The sequence below is a fragment of the Arvicola amphibius genome, chromosome 6 (genome assembly GCF_903992535.2).
Source record: "Arvicola amphibius chromosome 6, mArvAmp1.2, whole genome shotgun sequence".
Classification (NCBI taxonomy): domain Eukaryota; kingdom Metazoa; phylum Chordata; class Mammalia; order Rodentia; family Cricetidae; genus Arvicola; species Arvicola amphibius.
The window spans coordinates 151,428,961-151,455,869 of NC_052052.2; the positions used below are offsets into that span (position 1 = coordinate 151,428,961).

General features: G+C 43.8%; 1 protein-coding gene across 9 annotated transcripts in view; it reads left to right on the plus strand.

The window, feature by feature from the left end:
• Window positions 1-1,076: 1,076 nt before the first annotated feature.
• The window catches only part of Nsd1 (nuclear receptor binding SET domain protein 1), a 108,843-nt gene continuing 83,010 nt past the window's right edge, over window positions 1,077-26,909 (plus strand). For 2 of the 9 annotated variants that reach the window (XM_038335590.1, XM_042055369.1), the window contains exons 1-3: window positions 3,046-3,226; window positions 4,353-5,296; window positions 24,462-24,597. In XM_038335590.1, the coding sequence (XP_038191518.1) occupies window positions 4,370-5,296; window positions 24,462-24,597 (1,063 nt within the window). In that variant the 5' untranslated portion in view covers window positions 3,046-3,226; window positions 4,353-4,369. Of the gene's footprint in view, window positions 1,172-2,275; window positions 2,383-3,045; window positions 3,227-3,281; window positions 3,514-4,352; window positions 5,297-24,461; window positions 24,598-26,909 lie in introns of those variants that run through there. The other 7 variants (XM_038335597.1, XM_038335596.1, XM_038335594.1 and 4 more) reach the window with 7 other exon arrangements.

A 26,909-nucleotide genomic window follows, 5' to 3' on the forward strand; every position in this document is an offset into this window, starting at 1 on the left:
GCAAGATCTGCTAATCTCTCCATACCTCAGTACTTTTATTTAACCAGCCCCCTCCCCCCTCAGGCCAACAGGCTTGCTAGTACAACATCTCATATTTTGCTTCCCCAGAGTCTAGTACGTTGCCTAGAATGCAGGAAATGGTTGCCGAAGGAAGCAATAAATTACATTTCAGCATTCATCAAGGGCTGTCTGTAATTCTTAAGGATGAACTGCCACCCTGTCATGGAATCATCCAAGTTGCCTGCGACTTGGAGGCCACACGTGGGGAAACTGAGGCGTGGGGTGGGGGGCTGAAAAATAATTTCTCCAAGGCCGTCCAGTGGCAGTTCCAAGTATGTCAAAATGGCTACGCACTGGGGAAGGGTTTTGATTGGAGTGATGAGCATTGGGGGTAACTGCCAGTTAGAAATGACAGGCTCAAATTATGAGTTGTGAAAAGGAGCCAGTGCTTTGCTATGGACCGCCTGATGGAGTTAGCAGGAGCGACTCCTCAGAAGAACAAAAGGCGGGTCCCCATGGGGGAGGCCCCTGAGTTATGCCTCAGCTTCTCGCTGGCCAGTTCTCGCACAGGGAAAACTGCCAATCAACTTTGCATTTGGAAACTAGTATTTTGGTCTTCAACCGGAGGAACCTCTCAGGTCACAGTACCCTCAGTGCTCTTGGTTCCACGGGGCGCTCTTTAAGGAAACTCGCTCTCTTGGCAGGGCCAGACTTCCAGCACTTACTGAAGGTATGCTAAAAGCTTATTTTTGAGCTTCTTTTAATGGATTGTGGGTCTTGGACAGCAAACAGCCAGAAGCATCCTGAGCTGCTGCTTGCTGGACCTGACCACCAGGTGAAGAAAAGGGAGGCTGGAGTTTGGCTCACTCATTACAGACGCGCGACCGGTACAGATACCCGGCAGGAGAATACTAAAAGTGGCTGTTCTCCCTAGTGGGGTCTAGTTACCAGAGGGCCCCCGGTAAACACTCTACTGGGGCAACAACTATGCACATTTACTAAGCCTCTGGAGGAATGGTGGTCACGTGGCCATCGAGGGCGGCGCCCTCAGCTTTAAAATGAACTCCAAATCACAGAAGGCTTTCTGGAAGAGGCGGAAATTCTTTGGCGGTCCAATATGGCTTTCTTACAAGGATGCGCTTAACGCTCTAGGGTCCAAGTAATGCCTGAGGTGAGCTTCTTGCTGTGAAGCAAGCCCAGGAAGCAGCGGGGTCCGGGAAGGGAGAAGAGCCTCAGGGGACTGGAATTGCGGGACCAGGCCTGGCTTGGGTTCCCTGACCTGTCTTTCCACTGTCTTTGAGGAATGGACGCTCCACAGCCCTACGAGACCGGTGCTGCGGGGGCCCTGGTGCTGAGTGCACGCTCGGTGGTTCCCGTCATCCTCATGTAGAGTTGCCCCTAGGCCGGGGGCTCGTGTCTTTCAGGCTTGGCCGGACCAGCTAGCCTGTCCGCCTTCCCCGTGCAGTCCCGCAGGGGTCCCGATGCCTGGGCCTCAGGGGTGAGGCGCGCTCGAGAGGGCCATCTGCCTGGGTGCGGAGAACTGCAGCGTCCGCTGTGCGAGGCGCTGCCCCTCCCGGGCCCTAGCCCCGCGCGACCGCACCTAGCCAAGGCCGCCAGCGCCCGCAGCCCGGGCCGCCGTGCCAGGCCCAGACCCAGCCTAGGCGCGGGAGGCGGTGCAGGGATTAGTGGACCCCTCCCCCCAGGGCTCCCCTCGCCCCGCCCGGGGCAGCGAAGACCCCTGGGCCCGAGGGTGACCAAGGAGCTTCGTCCCCGCGGTGTCTGTCTGGACTAGGGACTCGGCCTCACGGGGCGGGGGCTGCACAGCGGCAGGCCGAGGTGCGGGCGCGCTGTGGGGTTGCATCCCGGTCGGGGTGCGGGGCGTGGGCTCAGAGCTGGAGGGGGCTCACGGCCTCCACCCTCGGCTTAGGCCACGGTCCTGCGGCCAGTGCCCAGGCGAGTAACCCGACCTTGCTCCCCGGAGCCGCTCACCCCGCACGGCCCGGCCCGGGGAGGGAGAGGAACGAGGAAAGGGGGAAGGGAAAGGGGGGTGGGTGAGGGGCCGTGGGGAGCGCAGGGCCGAGTCCCGGGCCCGCCTGCGCTGCTCTAGGGCGGCAGCCCGAGGCTCCCGGGAGGAGCCAGCCCCCTGCCTCGCGGGCGTCGAGCCTGCGGCAGGAGGGAGCCCCAGGGCTGGACAGGCTTGGCTCGGGGAGGCAGACCCGAGCTGCTGCCTCCATTTTGTTTCCTGTTCAGCTTGGTCTGTCGTGGTGGTGGTGGTGGTGGTGGTGGTGGTGTGGGTTTGGGGTGCGGCTGGGCAAGGGGGTTCACCTGCGGCCACGTCGGCTCGGGGCCTGAGGCCTCGAAGACCCTAGCTCCAGCCCCCAGGTGAGCCCTACGGCAAGAGGGGGGTAGCCTTGGCCTCGGCTCGAAAGCAGCGGGCTGAGGGCAGGTGCCCAGTGGATGGGGAGCCCGGGCTGTAACCTAAGATGGAGGCCGGGGCTGACGCGGGCCTGAGCAGGGCCGGCAGGACAGGCCTCAGCCAGGCCAGGTGTCTCCGGGGTTGGGGTGCAGCAGGACTGGGAGGAGGGTGCGGGAGCCGTGTGCGACCAGGGGCCGAGGCCGAGCCCCGAGGTAGGTGAAGGGCTCGAGATGCCACCCACGACGCCCGCAGGCCCCGCCACTCCCCGGAGGCGCGCGAGGCCCCCAGGGAGCCTGCCTCCGGCCCCGCCCGGGCAGCCAGGGCCAGCCCGTAGGCCCCGGCCCAGAGCGGGCGCACAGGGGGAGGGGAGGGGGCGGCAGCCGCCGCGCCGCTGATTGGGCCGCCCGCTCGCGAGCCCGACTTCACCCGCCCTGAACCCCGAAGAGTGAGGCGCGGGATCGCGCGCGGGCGCGCGCGCGAGGGTGGTGGGGGGGCAGGGAGGGGGTTGCGCGCGCGCCCGGGGCTCCCGTCGCACACGCGGGCCAGTGCGAGGCGCTCTATGTAGCACGCGCCGGCGCGGGGGCGCGCGCGCGGTGGGGGTGTGAGGAGGAGGAGGTGGCGGCGGCGGCGGAGGAGGAATAGGCCGGGGCAGGTCGCCTTCGCTGCCTTCTTGCCCGAAGAGAGACGCAGGGGGGGGGGGAGGGGGGTGCGGCGAGCGGCTCCTCTCTCTGCCCTCCGCTCCGCTCGCGCCCCAGTGTAATGAGGGTCACCCCCTCCCCCCAGCTGTCCCGGGAGGGGGCGCGGGGCACGGTAACTAGTGCGCAGGGGTGGGCGACGGGCGGGAGGAGGAGGGAGGAGACAGCCGGGGCCGGGAAGATGGTGGTGGCCGTGGGCTGAGGGACTCGGTCGGAGGGCCGGTGGCCAAGCCAGGGCTGGTGGCTGGCGGCGCTGCAGCGCGGCTCCCTCCCCCGCCTCCATCACTACCAGCCGGCCTCAAGGCCTAGCCGGCCGGGGCTGCGGCGAACTTCCTCCAAACGCGGCCCGTGCATCGCCGGCCGTCCCCCGCCGCGCGCACCTCGGCCTCTGCGTCCCCTCAGGTAGCTGGCTGGACGGGGGGCGCGGGGACGGCCGCCCTCCCGCAGCAAACTTTGCTTGCTGCTGAGTGTTGATGAGTGCCAACGGCGCCGACCGGGAAGCGCTGCCGCGGCGGTGGGAAGGAGCGCGGCCCGGGCAGGCGGCGTTGGCGTCGGCAGCAGCCATGTTTGTCAAGCTCGTAGCAGCTGCTGCTACCCGGCCTCGGCTTTGCCGGCTGCCTCGGCTTCTCTCCCGGCCGTGTCCCGGTCTCGAGGCCCTTGCAGCTGTGAACCCAGGATGTTTGCCGCCAGGAAGGCAAGCTCCGGGGCACACCCGCCTCGGCCAACTTGCTTGAGGCCTGCGCACGGTAGCTGCAAAGGCTCCGGCGCCGACTGGGCGCGGGGTGCAGCGCTATTGTGACCGCTGCGCCCAGCTTGCTGAGGAGGAGGGGGTACCTTTTTGTGCAGCGTCCAGAAGCTGCCCCCGAGACCCGCAGCCCCTTCTCTTTGAAGAGATTTGGCTGCCGGACCTTGGGCGTGGGGAGGATGAGGTTCTCGCTTGAGATCTGGGAATTTTGACTGCCAAAGGGTTTTAATTTTAGTTCAGCCCCAGTGTCCAGCAGCCTGCAGTGCAGGGAAGAGGACCGGGCTGTTTCCATGTGGCAGGATTTGCCCAGCTCCGGGAAGATGTAGTTTGCGGAGACTCACTGAGGCCATTTTCCTGTCGTCAGCCTGGAGAACTTTTTCCGTCCTTGGAAGTGCAGCAGAAAGGCCACTAGGCCTTCAGAAGTGGCTGCCATTTTGAAGAGAAGAGTCAGATGGTCTGTTAACTCAGATTAATTGCTGTGTCTTTTGGATTCCAGGTTGATGCGGGCACAGTATGGATCAGACTTGCGAACTCTCTAGAAGGAATTGTCTGCTGTCCTTTTCTAATCCAGTGAATTTAGATGCCCCCGAAGACAAGGACAGCCCTTTCGGTAATGGTCAATCCAATTTTTCTGAGCCACTTAAAGGGTGTACTATGCAGTTACCGACTGCCAGTGGAACATCCCAAAATGCTTATGGACAAGATTCTCCATCTTGTTACATTCCACTGCGGAGACTACAGGATTTGGCCTCCATGATCAATGTAGAGTATTTAAGTGGGTCTGCTGATGGATCAGAGTCCTTTCAAGACCCTGCAAAAAGCGATTCAAGAGCTCAGTCGCCAGTTGTTCGCACTTCCTTGAGTCCTGGTGGTCCAACAGCACTTGCTATGAAAGAGGATCCCTCTTGTAATAACTCCCCCGAACTCCAGTTGAGAGTAACAGAGACGACCAAGAATGGCTTTCTGCACTTTGAGAATTTTACTTGTGTGGACGATGCAGATGTAGATTCTGAAATGGACCCAGAACAGCCAGTCACAGAGGATGAGAGTATAGAGGAGATCTTTGAGGAGACTCAGACCAATGCCACCTGCAATAATGAGCCCAAATCAGAAACCGGTGTAGAAATGGCTGTGAGACGTGAACAAGACAGCTCACCAGAGAGTAGACATGGTGCAGCCAAACGGCCATTCTTGCCTTTAGCTCCTGAAACTGAAAAACAGAAAAATAAACAAAGAAGTGAAGTGGACGGAAGCAATGAGAAAACAGCCCTCCTCCCAGCCCCCATTTCACTAGGAGATACAAACATTACCATAGAAGAGCAATTTAACTCAATAAATTTATCTTTTCAGGATGATCCAGACTCCAGTACCAGTACATTAGGAAACATGCTAGAATTACCCGGAACCTCATCATCATCCACTTCACAGGAATTGCCATTTGTAAGCAGTTTTTGGTACAACTTAAATATATACTTCGGTGTATATATACAGGCCACTTAAAGGGAAACTTAAAATAATTTGTTTTTCTTGCCAGTTCATAGCTGGAAGCTAATAATGAGCTTCTTGGGGAATTTTTCCTTGATTTTTAAACCTTATCTCTATTGTGTGAGTTTGGTTCTTTATAGTTTATCCCAGATTGCTCCATTGAGGATTGGCTAAGTGTTAAGGCTGTGAAGGCATTAGACTGAGGTCAGGTTTACATTTTCAAAATGCAGGTAGGTATACATTTGATTATCTTTAAGAAACAAAGCAACAACAACAAAACCAAAGACATTTGGTCTGCTGATGCCATTATTAGCTTAGGGGAACCAATGTGTGACGTGAGGTCCTGTTACTGTATAAAGTGTGACTTGTTTTCTTGGGGGCCAGACTTGCTCCAAGTTGAAGTGCATTTTGGGCACAGATTTAGCTTGGCTCTAAGATGAGAAACTTTCTTGGCCAGCACTCAAAATTTAAATTAGGTTAATTTTTTTTCTGAACTACTTGTAACATTGTAGCAGTCTATGCCTTTGATAACCGCAGCCACTGAGTTGGACTTGATAAGCTTTTCTAGTTTTAAAATTTGAAGTGTATGGGTAGATAGGTCTTGTGTGCAAGCATGCACACGTGTGTAGAAATGGAGAGGAACGCACGAGTCCCATAGTGTCATGTCCTATTGCAGGAGGGCGGTAAGAGATAAAGTTCTAGTTCTTAAGAACCTAGCATTTCTTGACTAGTTAATGACAGTTGAGCTCTCTTAGCCCCGGTCTCATCACTTCTGAAATTAAAAGTACTTGCTGTGTGAAAGATCTCTAAGCTTTACACATTTGATTCTTGTTTCTGCTCTAACCCTGTCTTGTCATGGCCACTGATAATGTCACCAAAGAGGATTATATTTTTGTTGGGAGTCAACAGATGCCTGAAAATACAACATAGATTTCATAAGAATTTTTTATAGCATATAGATGATTGTTTTGAGGATATTAAAAGTTTATTTAACTCCATTCCTCTATCTTGAAAGTTGCAGAGAGAGAACGTGGGTGTGTCACCTTTGTTTCTGCTGATTAATATCAGCTAAGATTGATACTTTTGTTTCTTAGCTTAAATTGCTGTGGTGGATATCAGCTGATTAATATCAGCTAAGATTGATACTTTTGTTTCTTAGCTTAAATTGCTGTGGTGGATATCTTGAATTTCTGTTGTCCTGGATGTTTATTAGAGTATATAGTTTATTTTGAAAACCTACTGGCAGGTGGGACAAAGCTTTTCTTGGGTTCATGTTGATATTTATTATACATGTGTATAGTTTTGTCTTTGTTTTCATAAATGCATTAGATTTGAGTGTAGAGATAGATTGAATAGAAACAAAGAAATGTAAACCTGTAGTTCTCTTCAAGTATCTGTGGTCTAGTATTGGTCCTGTTAAGACTGCACCAGAGCTGGTACAGTGGTTCACACCTATACTCTTAACACTCTTGAGGGTGAGCACTCGTGAGTCTGAGGCTCACCTGGGTTACATCGTGAGTTCTAAGTCAGCCTGCTCTACAGTCTGAGACTTTGTCTTAAAAAATGAACCTTTTGAGAATATTGTGTATCTAACAAGATAGTTGACAAATTTGTATAGATACAGAAAATTTTATTTACTTCTTTTTCTTGGTACAAACCTGTATACATTTTACATATTAGGTGACATCTTTAAAAAAAAAAAAAGATTAGATCTCAACACTTTGAACAGACAATGATTTATTATTAATTGCTTTATACTGTTTCACTGAGTGGGTCTTCATAGCCTTGTTGTAAAATAGATGTCATAAAAGAAAGTGAGCCAGATGTGCTGACTCACGCCTATTTCTTACCACTCAAGAAACTGAGGCAGAAATGGTTACCTTGAGTTTGAGGCCAACCTGAACTATGGGTCAGTCTTTATGGTACTTGACCATTTCAGTCAGGATTGAGTACAGCCATCTTTCCTTAGTGATTTACAAGTCTCTCTGAAGTAACTCCTAATTTTCTCTTTGCAGATTTGTTTGTATTTTAAACTTTTACATTTATTATTTGCCATGTGGTTTTGAGCCTATCCATTCACATGGTGTGGCAGGAATGTGGAGGTCAAAGGACAGCGTATGGGAGTTAGTTCTGGACTTCTACTTCATGGGTCCTGGGATTAAACTCAGATAATCAGGCTTGGCGGCAAGCTCCTTTATGTGCAGCGTCATCTCACCAGCCCTTTGTATATATTTTTGAGACAGGGAATCATGTAACGTAGACTGTTCTTGAACTTTATATATAGTAGAGAATGACCTTGAATGTCCTCCTTCTACCTCTCAAAAGGTGGAGTTACAGATGCTTTACCACACTTGGTTTTTCTTTTTTTTTTTTAATAAGGTTTTTAAAATATATTTATTTATTTATTATGTATACAATATTCTCTCTGCCTGAAGACCAGAACAGGGCACCAGACCTGATTACAGATTGTTGTGAGCCACCACGTGGTTGCTGGGAAATTGAACTCAGGACCTTTGGAAGAGCAGGCAATGCTCTTAACCACTGAGCCATTTCTCCAGCCCCGCACACTTGGTTTTTCTTTTTCTTTTTTCTTTTTATTTTTCTGTGTAGTTCTGGCTGTCCTGGAACTAGCTCTGTATACCAGGCTGACCTTGAACTCAGAGATCTGACTGCCTCTGCCTTCTGAGTTCTGGGATTAAAGGCATGCGCCACTGCTACCTGACCACACCTGGTTTTTCTTTCTGAGTAGTGTAGACTGGCCTCAAATTCCCCCTGTTATTATTATAGTCATGTGTTACAATGATTACTCATCTGCTTGCATTGATTTACTTAGCTACAACTTCACTGTGTGAAGTTGGTGACTTTGGAACTTTAAGAAAACTTGATTGCAAACTGATCCTTTCACCTTATATCATAGTCACTTAAAATGCAATATTAAACTGGATGTCACGGCACATGTCAGTAATCACAGCACTTGGGAGGCTGAAGGCAGGATTTGAATTTGAAGCCAGTCTGAGTTACAGAATGAGATTTAAATGCTGGATGTTGCACACACTTTTGATCTTTAAAGGCTGGTGTATCAATGGGTTCCAGGCTAGTCTGGTCTACATATAGAGTTCAAGGTTAGCCATGGATACACAATAAAATACTGTTCAAAAAAGGTTTGTGTGCTAGGTTGACAACTCAGCATTTAAGTGTGCCTACTCCTCTTCTAGAGGACCCAGTTTTGATTCCCAGCATCTGTATCAGGCAGCTCACAGTGCCTGTACCTCCAGATCCAGGGAGATCTCATCTTGTCTTCATGGTCTCTCTCTCACTCACTCACACACACACACACACACACACACACACACAAACTTCAAAATATCAATCTTGAGAGGCTGGATAGATGGCTCAGCAGTTGAAGAGTATCCTCCAGAGGACTCAGGTTTGGTTCCTAGCACCCACATAGTGCTCATAATCCTCCATAACTCCAGATCCAGGATATACATGCAGACAGAAATGCCTGTACATGAAATAAAATGAAAAAAAGTAAATACAAAAATCTTGGAATAAATTTAAACAAAATAGGACGGTGGAGTTACTCGTGCCTGTAGTGGCAACACTCTGAAGGATAAATAAAACATGGTGAGCTCCAGGTCAGATTGGGTTACATAGTACATTCAAGAGCTGCCTGGGTTCATAGGCACATACTCTCTCTCATACATATACCAAAAAAAAAAAAACAAAAAAAAAAACCAAAAAAACAAAAACCCCAAAACAACAGGGTCAAATTCCAAACAGATAACAGCAGCTGGAGTTGTAACCCAGTAGCTGTATATCCTGTACATAGGGTTCTAGGTTCCACATGAAAACAAAATGAGGGAGTATTTATGATTTGAACTTAACCCTTTTATTACCCAGCATGCATAAGGAGGTTAGAGGACAATTTGTGAAAGTCAGGTTTCTTTACTAAGTGGGTCCCAGACTTAGTTATCTCCTTGTACTTTTTTTTGTTTTTGTTTTTGTTTTTGTTTTTCGAGACAGGTTTCTCTAGCTTTGGAGCCTGTCCTGGAACTTGCTCTGTTGACCAATCTGGCTTTGAACTCACGGAGATCTGCCTGTCTACCCCTCGGTGCTGGGATTAAAGGCATTTGCCTCCACCACCAGGCTCTCTTTGCACTTCTTAGGCTTTATTGACTGTACTCTAGGCTATCTGGTCCACGAGTTTCCAGGTAGATCTCCTGGCTCTTCCTTCTGTCTATCTCTCTTGCTTTAGGAGTGCTGGGATTACAAGTACATACTACTGCATCTGGTGTTTTGTGGATTATGGGCATAGAGTTTGTGGTCAGGCTTGGCAGGCTAGTGATTTTACCTTCTAAACTGTCTGCCAGGTCCCTTCATTATGTTTTTTCTTTCATTTTTCTTTTTTGGCTTGGGGTGGTTGGAGACAGTTTCTTTATGTATTTTCCTTGGCTTTCCTGGAACTTACTTCGTAGACCAGGCTGGCCTGGCTTGACCTCAGAAATTCCCCTTCCTCTGTCTCGCGAGTGCTGCGATTAAAGGCACGTGCTACCACCACCTGGCTCCTTCATTGTTGTTTTAACTTATATTTTTGCTGATATTTTAATGCATGCTTTTTTCAAAAATGATTTTTGTGATAGTTTAATGCATGCTTTTTTCAAAAATGATTTTTGTGATAGTTTAATGCATGCTTTTTTCAAAAATGATTTTTGTGATAGTTTAATGAATGCTTTTTTCAAAAATGATTTTTGTGTGTGGATATAGTAGTTGTGCATGGTGTCCTTGGAGGCTAGAAGTGGGCACCTGACCTTTTGGAACTTAGCTTACCAATGGTTGCGAGTTGCCATATGGATACTGGGAATTGAATCCAAGTTCTATGGAAGAACAATCAGTACTCTGAACCTCTGAGCCATCTGCCCAGTCCTATGTTTACTTATTTGCTTTTTTTTAACGTATATAATATTCTGTCTGTGTGTCTGCAGGCCAGAAGAGGGCACCAGACCTCATTACAGATGGTTGTGAGCCACCATGTGGTTGTTGGGAATTGAACTCATGACCTTTGGAAGGGCAGGCAATGCTCTTAACCACTGAGCCATCTCTCCAGCCCTGCTTTTTTTTTAGGTTTATTTATCTTATGTATATGAGTGCTCTTTTGACTTTATGCCAGAAGAGGGCATCAGATCCTACTATTGATGATTGTGAACCACCATGTAGTTGCTGGGAGTTGATGAATTCAGGACTTCTGGAAGAATAGCCAGTGCTCTTAACCGCTCTGCCATCTCTCTAGTCCCTGCTATTTGTATTTTGTCTTTGCTTAATATATTAATATATTTTTTTGTTTTCAAGTTAAATTATTCGGTGGTAGTTGCATTGTCGGTGATGATGATAACCATTTTACTAGTATAGTCCAGGTGACTTATACTCCTGGGCCCTCCTGCTTTAGCCTACCACGTGTTTAGACATTTATCTTCAGAGATTTCTTTGTGGGGGTTGCTAATGTGGGAATTGTATTTAGGTTTTCATACATTGTAGGCTCTGCCACTGATATATGTATATACATAAATGCTCATACACACATATCCTTTTTTTACATCTTCTTTTGAGACAGAATTCTTGCTAAGTTGCCTGACATGGCTTTGAATTTACTATCTTCCCATTTGAGCCTACTGAGTATTAGGAATAGCCCTATGCTATAAGACTCAGTTTTTTTTTTTTTAAATATTTATTTATTTATTATGTATACAACATTCTGCCTCAATGTATGCCAGCACGCCAGAGGAGGGCGCCAGATCTCGGTACAGATGGTTGTAAGCCACCATGTGGTTGCTGGGAATTGAACTCAGGACCTCTGGAAGAGCAGCCAGTGCTCTTAACCTCTGAGCCATCTCTCCAGCCCAAGACTCAGTTTTTAAAATGATCTTGAATCCCTAACATTTTTTCACCTCCAAGGTACTAAAACTGTAGGCATATGCTGCAGTGTCTGCTTAAATTTGGTGATCCCATCGTTTACAAATTGGAGAATCAATAAGTTGACGTATATGCATGTAATACTTACATATTACATCAGGTTTTTGTGTTTGCTGCTGTTACATGAAATTATAAAGGCCTTTTTGTTCTTTTTGTTTTTGGTCTGTAAAAAGCACTTGCTTCCAAGCCTAATAACTTTAATTCCTGGGACCCACATGGTGGAAGGAGAGGACTGACCCTTGTAAGCTGTTCTCTGATTCTACATACATGTGCACACACATGCGCGTGCACGTGCGTGCACGCATACACACACAAATGTGACTTCATCCATCCATCCATCTACTGTTTATGTTTATATTTTGAGACAGGTCTCTGTGTAGTCCTGACTGTCCTGGAGCTCACTCTATAGACCAGGCTGGTCTCAAACTCAAAGAGATCCACTTGTCTCTGTCTCCCAAGTGCTGGGATTAAAAGCATGCATTGTCATGCCTAACCATAAATATAATTTTTCCTTTTTAAAAAATAGTATCCCAGGGTATTTTGTTTTTTAGTTTGTTTTTTTGTTTTTTCAAGACAGGGTTTCTCTGTACCTTTGGAGTCTGTCCTGGAACTCTCTCTGTAGACCAGACTGGTCTCCAACTCAACAGAGATCCACCTGCCTCTGCCTCCTGAGTGCTGGGATTAAAGGCGTGCACTACTACGCCCGCTCCAGGGTATTCTTGAACTCCTTTTCTGTTGGAAGATGTCTGTGAACTTCATACATAGTTTTCCATCTACCTCTTCAATAGCATGTACTACTATAACTGGTATATGCAGGTAGTGGAGAATAGAACCTAGGGCTCTGTAGAGCCTGGGCAAGCATCTGATCATCTGGCAACAACTGAGCTGCATTGCAAACCCCTTCAATACTTGTAAAAGAGTGCTGGAAGGCTGAATGTGGTGGTGAGTGCCAGCCAGGGCTACAGAGTGAGACCCTTTCTCAAAAAGTGGTAAGGGCACTAGAAGGATAAAATACATTTTGAAGGATGAATTGTTTTAATATATTAGATATTGTTAAAAGTAATGACTGGTTATGTGATATCCCTTATCTACCAGGAACAGTCTAAAAGAAGTTGCTCTAAGTTAAGAAGGTGTACTCCTATGTCATCTCTAATTCTTTCCATGCTGTATGGCTTTGCTGTCAGTGGACATTAATGTCATACTCATTGTTACTGACATTTTATACCCAAAGCACCTGTTTGTTTATTTATTTGTCACATCTTTAAATTTTTATTGTAGCCGAGGAGTGGTGGCACACGCCATTAATCCCAGCACATTGGGAAGCACAGACTGGCGGATCAGTGTAAGTTCTAGACTAGTCAGGGTTACATAAGAAGATCACGTATAAAAAGCAATAAAAGACCATCCATACTTCTTTATAAAATGTATTAAAGATCTATGTTTTGTGGGACATGTCTATAATGTTAGTGTTCAGGGGCTGGGACAGAAAGACTGGGATATGAAAAATCTTGTCTCAGAAAACCAAAACTAGGTCTGGGCACATGATAGCTTAAGCTTGTTGTAGTCATAGTATTCAGGAGGCTTAGTTAGGTGGGGCTTTTGAGTTTAAATTATGAGATAGCCTGTATTGGAGTGAGAATCTGCTTCAAGGTTCCTCCCTGTTAAAAATTAGTATTTTCTTGTCAATTTTAGGACCCACAGCCTTGTTCATAGGAGGGAATCCCTCTATACTCTTAAACTTATGTGTTTTATGATTAGTACACCATATATAATATGGTGTGTTTTAAATAAGGAGTCCTACTCTGGCATAATCTGCAAGAATTGCAGAACAATTAAAGGATAATAAGATTCTGAGTTTAAAGTGATTTTGGTTAGAAGAGCTGAGGGCTGTATAGTTCAAACCAACCATAAACTGAAGAGTTTTAGAATCACAGGTGTGTTCTGTCACAACTGATTTGAAATGTCTGCAAACATCTTAAGGGTAGAAGTGTTACTGTATAAACAAGTAATATCAGGTCTTTGTTAGAGGTGATAGTAGAGTCTTCGTGTTTTGCATAAGATTTCACTTTGTAGCTTAGGCTTCCTCTAGCTTTGTCTCTCACTAGGATTATAGGCACGAGCAACTATACCTACCTGTAAGTGAAGTTTTTTTTTTTTTATTTTGTATCTCTTGTAGACCAGGCTGGCCTCGAACTCGCAGAGATCCGCCTGCCTCTACCTCCCGAGTGCTGGGATTAAAGGCGTGCCCACCACCACCCGGTTTATTTATTTATTTTTTAAAGTTGTTTTGAGACAGCCTTTCTTTGTGTAACAGTCCTAGCTGTCCTGGAACTCACATTGTAGACCAGGATGGCCTCAAACTCAGAGATCCACTTGCCTGTGCTTCCCAAGTGCTGCTATTAAAGGTGTGCGTCACTACTGCCTGGGTAAGAGAAGTCTTGATACTAGGTACTTTGTCAGTTTTATAATATGTATGACATTATTTCCTGAGGGTAACTGACAGAATTATGACAAAGATAACTTTAATAGTTCTTGATAGGCTTACATCTGCATTGATTTCCATAAAGAATTGTAACAATTTGGGTGCTGGAGAGATGGCTCAGTGGTTGAGCTATTACTTTTTTGTTGTTATTTGGGGGAGGGGTTCAAGATGGGGTTTCTCTGTAGCTTTGGAGCCTGTCCTTGAACTAGCTCTCTTAGACCAGACTGGCCTTGAACTCAGCAGAGATCAGCCTGCCTCTGCTTCCAGATTGCTGGGATTAAAGGTGTGCACCACCACTGCCCAGCCTTGTTATTTTTTTTCTAGAGGTCTGTCTTGGAACTTGCTCTGTAGACTAGGCTGGTCTTAAACTCACAGAGATCTGCCTGCCTCTGTCTCCCAAGTGCTGGGATTAAAGTCATGCACTGCCATAACCTAGGGCTTTTTTTCTTTTTCTTTTCTTTTTTTTTGAGTCAGGATTTTTCTTTTTTTTTTTTTAAAAAAAAAAAACATTTATTTATTTATTATGTATACAATATTCTGTCTGTGTGTATGCCTGCAGGCCAGAAGAGGGCACCAGACCCCATTATAGATGGTTGTGAGCCACCAGGTGGTTGCTGGGAATTGAACTCAGGACCTTTGGAAGAGCAGGCAATGTTCTTAACCTCTGAGCCATCTCTCTAGCCCCCAAGTCAGGATTTTTCTATGTAGCACTGTAATCCCACTTACCTAGGATTAAAGGCACGCACCACTGTACTCATCAGAAAAAAATTTAACCTTTGTGTATACATATGCCTGCTACAGTGTACATGTGGAAGGCAGGGAACAACTTGATGGAGCAGGTTCTCTCCTTGTACTCTATGGGTTCCAGGGATTGAACTCACACAGTCAGGTCTAACAGCAAGTGCTTTCACCCATGGAACCATTTTGATATCTCTCAAGCTTAATTTTCAAATAGACATGTAGTGAAGAATTTTAGAACTTTGCTGCAGTGCTGTGCCTGCTTACTTAGCATCTCCAGTTACTGTCTCCTTCCCACTGCTTAATAGCACGTTACGGGTAATGTACTTGAATCTTTTATCCCTTAATAGATTATATATGTTCTAGTCCTTTCATTTTATTTTACTTTCCCTATGTTGTCAGATTGGCATAGAACTCACCTGTTTCAGCCTTCCGAGCAAATGTTGGAATCACAGACATGTACTATTGGGCTGGTTAAATTTGTAATTTAGAAAAGTAAATCTATCTGGGTATGTAAACCTAGTGTTTACATACATGGGAGAGTGTTCTAAATTCAGTTCCAGTGTTCTGTATAAACAGGAGGGGGCACATACCACTAACTGCAGCACATTGTGGGGTAGAGGCAGGACGATCTCTTGTGAGTTCTAAGCCAACTAGGGCTATATAATGGTAATTTTATCTTAATAGTAAATTAAAAAAATAAATAAGTAGAGACTGGGTGGTGGTGCATGCCTTTAATCCCAGCACTCAAGAGGCCGATGCAGGCAGATCTCTGTGAGTTTGAGGCCAGCCTGACCTACAAGAGCTAGTTCCAGGACAGGCTCTAGAAACTACAGGGAAACCCTGTCTCGAAAAACAAAACAAAACAAAACAAAAAAAAAAAAAAGAAAAGGAAAAAATAAAGTTATAACATTTCAAAGTATGCAGAGGTTATTCTTTTGCAAGCAGTTAATATTACAGTCTCTCCCAGACAGTGTTTCTCTGTAACTGACCTGGAACTCACTTTGTACACCTATGTGCGTTGGTGTTTTACCATGGGTGTTGGATCACTGGGAAATGGAATTATAGATAGTTGTGAACTGCTATGTGGGTGCTGGGAATTGAACTCTGGTCCTCTGGAAGAACAGTAAGTGTTCTTAACCTCTGAGCCATCTCTTGAGCCCCAGGGTTATTATTTTTTAACAATTGTATATCCACTATTGAGTATATATTTACCAGAAATGTTAAAATTGGTTTTTTGTCATTACATTTCCTGGCAGTACAGTTAAAATCTAGAAAGATCCATTTTTATAAAGTATGTTATTTTGGAGGTCCTTATAATTTCATTGCATTTATAGTCTCGTGGTGATCTAAGGTACTTCTTTTCTTGTTTCGCAGACTCGGCTGGCCTTTAAGTTGCCATAACTTCAGCTTTTTGCAGTCCTTCATTTACATTGGTTTCCTCTTAGCAACTGCTAACAGTTTTTTTCCCAAGGGCTTTTTCGTACCTGTTTCTCCTAAGCAGTCCTAGATTCCCAAATCGAATTAGACTTCAGATGCTTTGTGAGCGTGTAAAGGTTTCTATTTATATGTGTTCCGTTTACATTTTATGCTGTTTTACTTCCTTCAGTAATTTAAAGTTGCTTTATGTCTCAAGGAGTAAAGTAGAAGATAAAAATTTTCATTTGGGGGCCAGAGAGATGGCTCACTGAATAGGAGCCTGCTCTTCAGATGACTGGGGTTTAATTCCTAGCACCCACATGGCGGCTCACAATCATTTGTAACTCTAGTTCTAGGACATCTAATACCTTGGTTTTTTTTTTTGTTTGTTTGTTTGTTTGTTTGTTTTTTGTTTTTCCGAGACAAGGTTTCCCTGTAGTTTCTAGAGCCTGTCCTGGAACTAGCTCTTGTAGACCAGGCTGGCCTCGAACTCAGAGATCCGCCTGCCTCTGCCTCTTGAGTGCTGTGATTAAAGGCGTGCACCACCACCGCCCGGCTTCTAATACCTTGTTTTTGAACCCCATGGGCACCAGGCATGCTTGTAGTACACAGACATGAATGCAGAATGCCCATATGAATAATACTTAAAACAATATTTTTCTTACAAAATACTTTATTTTGTCTTTCTTCCTCAGGACATTCTTGTGTTCCTCAGTTTCACCTTATAACTTTGGGATCAGGCAATCCTTCTGTCTTGCCTTCCTAAGGAACTGAGACTAAGAAGTATATATCATTTGGCCTATATACCCACCTACACATTTGAGAAAACAAAAAACCTTGATAGCTCTTCTGTACTGTCTGTATCTTATTATATTTTATCTGTGATGTGAGCAACTATATTCTGCATTTACATAAAGAGCTGTCAGGTGTGGTGGTGCGTAACAGTAATTCCAGTCGTTGGTGTTTAGAGGCCAAACCAGAGCTCAGTGTTGTCTTGGTTTACGCTGTGAGTTGGAGGCAAGTCTGGGCTACATAACATCCTGTCTCAAAATAAAGAGGGGGGGCAGCAAGATGGCTCACCAGGTAAATGCACTTGCCACCATGCCTGATCATCTGATCTTGGAACCCATATAGAGGTAGAAAACCAATTTCCACAAATTATCCTTTTTCTTCCCCATCTACTTGTGTTCGTACACATGTGCACTCACATACATACACAATATAAACACATAACATCCTTTTTATTAACAGATTTTATTTATATTTCATGTTTATAAATGTTTGCCTGTTATGTATGTGTAACATATGTGTGCAGTGCCCTGGAAGGCCAGAGAGGGCGTTAGATTTCCCCTGGAACTGGAACTGCAGTCCATGTGAGCTGTCATGTGGGTACTGGGAACTCAACTCTGAACTGCTGAGCCATCTCTTCAGCCTTCATATTGTTTGAATGTACTACAATTAATTTTTGATGAGCATTAAGTTTGTTTTTAGTATTTTGCTAATGTAAGTTCTGCAATAATTGAGTCCTGTATCTCATTGCATGGCTAAAAATGTAGGTATCTAAGGATAACATAGTCTGGATATTATAACACAAACCTGAAATTGTAGCCCTCAGGAAGCTGAAGCAGGTGGATTGAGAATTTGAGGGCAGCCTGGACACCATTGTGAGATCCTGTCTCAGAAACCAAGCCAATAACATATGGCTGGATTACCTAGAGTTTGAATCTAGCTCATGCTATATGTTGTGAGTTCTAGGTCACCTTGGGTTATACATGGGAGACCCTATATTTAAAAACAAAAAAACAAATAAGCCAAAAAAAAGAAGAAGAAGAAATTAGAACATTGGCTCAGCAGTTAAGAGTGTGCACTTCTCTCCAGAGTACCTGTGTTCTTAGTTCTCAGGAGGTACTTCAGATACCTCACAGCTCCTATAGCTCCAGCCTCATGAAGATCTAGCTGCCTTCTCAGGCATTTGCGCCTATATGTATGTTCTCATAATCATTCTCTCTCTCTCTCTCACACACACACACACACACACACACACACTTAAAAATGATAACAGCCTTAAAAAAGAACATAGGAAAATGCTGACTATTTTCCTGAGTGGGTTAAAGACCTTGTCACTAAACCTGATTTGAGTTCAGTCCCTGGATCCCACATGCTGAAAGGCTAGAACGGACCCTGCATGCATACTTGCTGATTCATGCCTACATAAGAAGCACACAAAACATAAAAATAAAAACAAATCTAGCAATTATAATAACAACCCCCACCCAAATGAGACACTGAGGGTTTGTGTGTATGTATTCGTGTTTGTGTATATGCTTGTGATAGCAGTGATTAAACCCAGGACTTTGAGCATGTCAGGTAGTGTTACTGCTTTAAGTTAGACCATGATAGTGTTTGGCCAGTAGATGGGTTTTTGACTTTGTAGTAGGTGCTTATGTTTTAAAAGTGCTATGTTGTTATGGTTAGTAGTTAGAGTCATGACTGGGTAAAGTAGAGTCAGGCTGCTTGACGCTGAATCTTATGTAGGCTAGGCTGGCCCTGAACTGAACTGAACGGTTCTCCTGCCTCAGCCTTCTAAGTCATTGAGATAACAAATGTGAGCCATCCCTTGTGGCTTATACTGGTCTTTTAAACAAAACCTGAAATTATTTGTGTGCGCGTGCGTGGCATGGAAGCATAAATGGAGGTAACAGGACAATATTTTGGAGTTGGTTTTCTCCTACCAAAGTTTCAGGTAGTGAACTTGGTTGTCAATTTTGCCTGACAGATACTTTTATCAGCTGGGCTGTTTTCTGGCCCCTAATTTGGTCTTTGTTATACTTTATAATTTTTGTTTGTTTGTTTGTTTTCAGTGCTGATGGTCGAAGTCAGGACCTTGAATGTGCAGATAAAGCCCAGCACTTGCCGTACTTTAGCCCTGGCTGTCTCAGTACTTGCTCTATCAACCAGTTTGGCCTCAAATTCAGAGATTGCTTGCCTCTGCCTCCTGAGTGCTTTCAACTTAGTTTTTTTTTTTTTGTTTTTTTTTTTTAAAAAAAAAACAGAACAAAATCTTTTATGTGTATGAATGTTTGGCTGCATGTATATTTATTTACTGAATATGTGCCTGTGCCTGCAAAGGCCAGAAAGAGAGGGCATTGGGTACCCTGTAACTAGAGTTACAGATGGTTGTGAGATACCAGGTGGGTACTGGGAATCAAAATTGGGTACTTGGTACTATTTGCACCATGTCTCCGAGCCTTAAAAAAATTAAACTTAAAGAGATTAACTTAATGTATGCATTTGTCATGGTGCTCTTATGTAGGTCAGAGAACAACTTTGTGAGAGTTGGTTTTCTCATTTCACTGTATGAGTTCTGGGGATTGAAGTTGAGTGTGTCAGGCCTGACATCTTTACTGCTGAGCAATCTTGCTGGTCTTTGACTTGGTTATTTGACAGAGAAATTGTATCTCACGTATTCATAGCTGACGGTCTAGACTGGCCTAGTAAGTGTTGCATGAGTGAATGAAGGTGAAGTTTTACAGCTTTGTTTTAGTTGGGGTCATAAAAGAATCCCTAACACATGGCCTTTAGAGCTCAGTAGGTACATTGCTTGCTTAACTTGTACTAAGCCTTGCACTAACCTGTACTTTCATCCCACCACTGCATAAACCAGGTGTGATAGTACCTACATAATTGGTACATAATCCCTGTACTTTGAATATGAACATAGGATTGTAACAAGTTCATCTTTGGCTATGTGATACGTTTAAATTTAAGGTTAGCACGTGGTGCCTGAGAGCCTATCTCAGCCAGCCAGCCCATCCAACAAATTCAGAACACAGCAGATTCTTTCTGTGAATGGTGTGCTTTCATGGTTTTCTTTCTGCTGAGGCAGTAAGTGGTGTAGAACAGCTCTAGAGGCTATAGAGGCCTGGGAGAGGTCAGTTAGTAAACTGTCAAGCAATAAATTTACTTAAAGTTGAGTACTGGTTATTTGAATCTTGAGCTTTGGTGAATTTCAAGGGTAGTCATCACTTCATCATTCTAGGCTAATGATTGTCTCACATTGCCTGTTTTGTGCCAGTCTTCAGAATACATTTCTGATACTGTGTAGCCTCACTTGGTCTTCAACTTGTGTTCTTGCCTCACTCTGCCTTCTGTGTGTTGGGAATAAAGTTATGTGTCACTAGCTCCTAAACCTTGCTGTCTTATTTTAAAGACATTTTATTACATTTATTTATTTATGCAAGTGTGAAGGGTGGGGTGTTCCTGTCCCATGGCACACATGGAGGTTACAGTACAACTTCTGGGAGTTTCCTTTCCTTTCATCTTGTGTGTCCTGAGGATCACCTTTACCAACCACACCATAGCACCACCCTTCATTTTTATTTTTTTAGGTGTATTTTTAATTATTTCATTTATTTGTTTATATTCTGTAAATATGTGCATATGTATGTAGTTATCCAAGGAGGCCAGTCAAGAGCTTGTTGGATCCCCTGAAGTGGTTGTGGGTGCTTGGGGACTAAATGGGTTCTCTGCAAGAGCAGCAACCACTCCTTTTTGGTTTTTCGAGACAGGGTTTCCCTGTAGTTTCTAGAGCCTGTCCTGGAACTAGCTCTTGTAGACCAGGCTGGCCTCGAACTCAGAGATCCGCCTGCCTCTGCCTCCCGAGTGCTGGGATTAAAGGCATGCGCCACCACCACCCAGCAGCAGCAACCACTCTTAACCATTGGCCCATCTCTCTAGCCTTGGTGAAATTTTTTTCTGTTCTTCACATTTTTTTATTTATTTATTTATTTATTTATTTATTTATTTATTATGTATACAATATTCTGTCCGTGTGTATGCCTGCAGGCCAGAAGAGGGCACCAGACCCCATTACAGATGGTTGTGAGCCACCATGTGGTCGCTGGGAATTGAACTCATGACCTTTGGAAGAGCAGGCAATGCTCTTAACCTCTGAGCCATCTCTCCAGCCCCTGTTCTTCACATTTTTTAATTTTTTCTTTCTTTTTCTTTTTTTTTTTTTTATTTTGAGACACGGTCTCTCTGTGTAGCCTTGGAGCCTGTCCTGGCACTAGCTCTATAGACCAAGCTGTCCTCAAACTGATAGAAATCAGCCTGCCTCTGCTTCCCAAGTGCTGGGATTAAAGGCATGCGCCACCACTGCCCAGCCACATTTTTTTCATTTTATAAATAAAAGGGTTGTCTTGACTTAGGTAAGTTAAGTAACTTGTTTGAATTTATAGTTAGCCAGTGGTAAGTAAGGATTTGTTTATACTTAGTATTGTAGAGAGCCATAGACTGTGCCACAGATCTGGGTGCTTCCATTATATGAGAGGGATGGGAAAATAATCATATTAAGATATTAAGACAGTAGAGAGAAGATTGACATGTTACATACCTGTAATTAATTATAGTACTTAGTATAAGAGGATCATGAGTTCTGGATCTAGCCTGGGCTGTTGTAGTGAGATCTTGTCTCTTAAGGGGAGAATAGAGAGGGAGGAAAAGAGACAGAAAAAATAATGGCTTTAAGTAAAATTGCTAGGACAGATGTTCTAATATTTGTTTTTTTAAGACATAAGTCAGAGATTAATATGAGCAACAGCTGTTTAATAAACTTTTTGGAGCTGGGATGTTGCTCAGTGGCGAGCTTTGGGTTTGATCCCCAGAAGTGCTCGCAAAATTTTGTTTTTAGGGGGCTAGAGAGATGGCTCAGAGGTTAAGAGCATTGCCTGCTCTTCCAAAGGTCCTGAGTTCAATTCCCAGCAACCACATGGTGGCTCACAACCATCTGTAATGGGGTCTGGTGCTCTCTTCTGGCCTGGAGTGCTGGGGTTAAAGGCGTGCGCCACCACCGCCCGGCTCGGATATGTGGTTATTATGCTATCTTAAATATTTTAATTTCTTAGAAAGTTTTTGTTTAGATTTATTTTATCCACATGAATTTTGCCCACATGCATGCGTCTTTACTATGTGAATGCCAGGTGCTCCCTGAGGTCAGAAGAGAGTGTTAGATCCCCTAGAACTGGAATTAATGGATGTGGGTGTTGGGAATCAAACCTGGGTTCTCTGTATTCTGAACCATCTCTCCAGCCTGGATCTTTTGATCTCTTAACAGGGCTGTACTAAAGTCACCCTCATACTTTTCTTCATCAATACTTGTTATTTTGCTGGTGATTTTGATTTGCATTTCCTTCACAACTTAGCACGTTTATTTTTTAGCATTGTGTCTGATAATGCAATGTAATCAATTTGTAATTGGTATATAAAGAGAAGGTAGAACTAATTCCATGTCTTCAGTTATGGTTAGATTTATCATAAGTAGTTAAAGTAACTAAAGTTTTACTCAGTGGATAATGAATACACTCATTAATAGTTTGAACTTCAGTTGTGCTATCCAACTTTGAATCCTGGCTCTGCCTTTTACTAAACAACTATTACTATTAGGCATGTAATAAATACGTGTGAAAATATATGTCTTATGAGAATTAAAGGAGGATCATTGTGCTTGACACATCAGAAATACTGAATAAGTATTACTTAGATTTATGACTTGAATAATATTTATCAATGATTGGCAAATTATTCTTTGTTTTTTTTTTTCTTTGCTCCCTCCCCCACCCCCCAAGAGTTTCTTTCTGTAGCCCTGGCTGTCCTGGAACTAGCTCTGTGGACCATGTGGCCTTAAACTCACAGGATCTGCCTGCCTCCGTCTCCTGAGTGTTGGGATTAAAGGCCTCTGCTACCATACAGGTTTTCATTCAGGCTTTGAAATTTCAATCAACAAATTTTAACGTTACAGTCTTTCTTATTTGATTGGCAAAATGAATCTCGAGGGCTTTTAAAAAGGAAATGCTATATTTCTTTCCTCACTCCTGAGTGACTATAAAAATGGAAAAGTAAGTGTATTATTTTCTCTTGAATTTTACTTACATATATGAGTATTTTGAAGCATCCTGGGTCATTCTATTTTACATCCGTCATGTGAAATAAGTCTTACTCAGTTTTTTTTTTAATGTTAATGGGGGTTTTTCCTACATGTATGTCTGTGTACCAGTTTGTTTGGTGGCAGCATGGACCAGCAGAAGAGGGCATTTGAAGCCAGGGGAGCTAGAATTACCGATGATTGTAAGCTACCCTGTGTGTTGGCAGTGAAACTACCGTCCTCTGGAAGAGTATGCATGCTCCTAATTGAGCTTCCTTTCCAGCCCCGTGTGAAAGCAATCTTAAGGTTAAGAGATAATTTACGTATTGGACTGAGCCACATCCTTTGGTATCTTTTGAGTAGGGGCATTATTCCCCACTTGAATTATTTCAGTGAGTCCTTTCTTGACCACTTGAGCTCCATGTGGATAGTTTCAGGCATGGAGGAAGTAAAATGCAGTCTGACAGATGAGCTCTCTAAGTGCATTTTGAAAGACATGGCCCTCAGGGCAAAATGATACTATTTTGTGTCTCCTTGACTTAAGCCGAGACAGAGGAGGTTGCTCATAGTCCTTGTAGCCTAGGTACTTTGGCCTCTGCAAAATACTTAGTGTTTTTTTGTATTATACAAGATGTATACATTTATATATATATATACATATATGTAAATTTTAATTTAATAAAAATATATTTTTGTATTTTACAAGATTATAAAAGCACAGACTTGTGAAAAAAATGTTTCCTCTGAAGGCAGGAAGTTTGTGCTGTTTAGAGACATGGACCTGGGAGCTGGGATGGGGCAGTTAGATACCAGGTCAATCAAGCATGTTATTTTTGGAGAAAGGATGTGGCCTGGGCTTCTGCAGTAAACAGTTCCTAAGAGCTTCATTTATATTTATACTATATTCTATTTGAATGTTGTTCCGAGTTGTGCTGTGTAGTATTTAGTATATCTTCCTTGTATATCATGGGGATAATTTAGGGTTGGGTGCATTGGCATGAGTATAATAGTATGGCTATGACCTATACTTCTAGGATTTGATTTTGTTTTGTTTGAGACTGAGTCTCACTATGTAGTCCTAGCTATCTGGAACTATGTGGACCAGGCTGGCCTTGAACTTCCAGAGATCTATGCTTACCTCTGCCTCCCAAATACTAGAGTTAAAGACTTGTACCACCATATTCTGTGTACTTTTAGGATCTTTTTCATTATGAATATTAATGAGAATATAGAATATTAATTGAAAATTACTCTAAAAGACTATACTGTGAACAATTAACTCAGGCCAATTTGTGCTGGATTTTTAATCTATCAACATTAGAAATATTTATTGTAGATGTGAGTGGGTGCTGTGTGCCACAGCTAATTTGGAGAGGGTAATATATGAGGGTTTGTTCTCGGCACTGAGTTCCAGGGATCAAATTAAAGTTGTCAGACTTTGTGGCAGGTGCCATAGAGCCATCTTGCTAGGTCTGGCTGGGTTTTCCTTTTGTATTTTTTAGGCATTGGCTTTTCAGAGTTCTAGTTGGATTGTAATGCTTTGAAGGTTTTCTATTCTTACTGATTCCCCATGTTTTGTCTGTCTAAAGTGTCAACCGAAGAAAAGGTCTACACCACTGAAATATGAAGTTGGAGATCTCATTTGGGCAAAATTCAAGAGACGCCCATGGTGGCCCTGCAGGATTTGTGCCGATCCATTGATTAATACACACTCAAAAATGAAAGGTAATCATTTATAGCTGATAATTTGTGATAAAATGCAATGTGTAATCATAGGTTTGCAGCTGCTTTCAGTGTAATTCAGGAGTTTTGTTACTTTAGCAATAAATAATTCATTGTTATGAATTGTTAACAAATTTCCTCTTTTCAGGTTTTTTTTTTGTTTATGCACTCTGAGATTTAAAAGTTGTTAGATTAGGCATGTTTGGTACTTGCCTGTTAATCTCAGGGTTTGAAAGATTGAGGCAGGAGTCATGAATTTGAGGAAAACTATATAATGAGACTATGGTTTTGTTGTTATTTTTTTATTGTTACTATGTATACAGCATTCTGTATACAGAAAAGTCATCAGATCTCATTATAGATGGTTGTGAGTCACCATATATTTGCTGGAAATTAAACTCAGGACCTTTGGAAGAGCAGCCAATGCTCTTTAACTGCTGAGCCATCTTCATCCAGCCCTGAGACTATGTTTTAAATAAAAGTTCTCAGCTATTCTGTGTGTATAGAATGGAAAATGGAAATGGCAATTTAGCTTTATCAATTAATATGTGTTCCCAGCCCCTTTACACTCTTCTTACTTGTTGGAGATGGGATTTCATGTATCCCAGGGTGGCTTTGAACTGATCATCTGATCTTCCTCTATCTTCCATGAGCATTATATAGGTGTGTGCCACCTAGTTTATGTGGTGTTATGATCTAGCCCGGGACCCCTGTGAAAGGGTCATTCAACCCCAAAAGGGGTCATAAACCATAGGTTGAGAATTGCTGACTTTTAGGGTATTGGAAGCAGGAGACTAAGGATTTCTAGCTTTTCTTTGTCTGCACAGTGAGCTCGAGGCCAATATGGGGTACATGAGACTCTGCCTCAACAAGTGTGACAGAATCTTGATTTGGAATATTTTTCTTTGATTATTGTGATTTGTTTTTCTTACTTGGTGTCTCAGGGTCTCTATTTCTGTGAAGAGACCTCATGACCATGGCATTTCTTATAAAGGAAAACATTTAATTGGGTGGCTTAGAGTTTCAGAGGTTTAGTTCATTATCATCATGGCGGGACATGGCAACATGCAGACAGACATGGTGCTGGAGAAGGAGCTGAGAGTTCTACATCTTTATCTGAACGCAACAGGAATTGAACTGAACTAGGTGTAACCTGAGCATAGGAGACCGCAAAGCCCATCCTTACAGCAGCGACACACTTCCTCCGTGTGGGAATTACATTCAAACTACCACACTTGGTTTATCTAAGATATTTTTCCTTAAAGCTAAAGTCTAAAACTTGATTTACTTACTTATTTTTATAATTTGTAGTTATGTATGTGTAAGTGAGGGCAAGTACTCAAGGCCAGCAGCGTTGTATCCCTTGAGCTGGAGTTACAGGCATTTGTGAGCTGTAGGTTCTGGGGCTCGAACTCTGTCTGGTACTAGAAGAGCAGTAAGTGCTCTTTATGGTTTAGCCATCTCTGCAGATGCCTATTTTTATATTTTGAAAAGACTAGGATGTTATGTATTCTTGGTCTGGAACTTGCTGTGTAGACCAGTTTGACTTCAAACTAGTGACTATCCTGCTTCTATTGCAGAATTACACTGTCCCAAAGACCAACAAATACATCCCCACCCACTTCCAACCCCCAAAAAGGAAAAGTGAGATTGCTGAGATTGATTTTATAGTTTAAAGTTTTTATTTAAGAAAACCTTTTTTCCTTTTTTGAGACAGGGTCTCTATATAGCCTTCGCTGGCCTTGAAGTCACTATGTAGACCAGGTTAGCCTCAAACTCACAGAGATCCATCTGCCTTTGCCTTCAAGTGCTGGGATTAAAGTTATGCACCTTTGCACCTGACTCAGTTTGGGTATTTTTATGATTTACTTATTTTTATGTGTGTGGGTGGTTTGCCTACATGTATGCAAGGGGTTGGAATTCCTAGATCTGGTGTTACAGTGGTTAACCGATGTGGTTGCTGGGAATTAAACCTATATTTTCTTGAAGAGCAGTCATCTCTGCAGCCCAGCCCGCCCCTACAGGGTTTTTTGTTTGCTTGTTTTTTTTTTTCATAGGATTTATTTTTATTTTCCTCTTATGTGTTTTGTACCATGTTCATGCCAAGTGCCTGTGGAGGCCAGAAGAGGGCACTGGATCCTTGGGACCTGGAGTCATGACTGGTTGTAAGCTACCATGTGGTGCTGGGAGTCAAACTCAAGTTCTGTGTTAGAGCAACAAGTCCTCCTAATGGCAGAGCTCCTAGAATAAAACATGCCGCTACTTTGGGTGGAAGTGATTTGCTTTAGGAACAGAAAGCGGCATGTTTTTTGCTC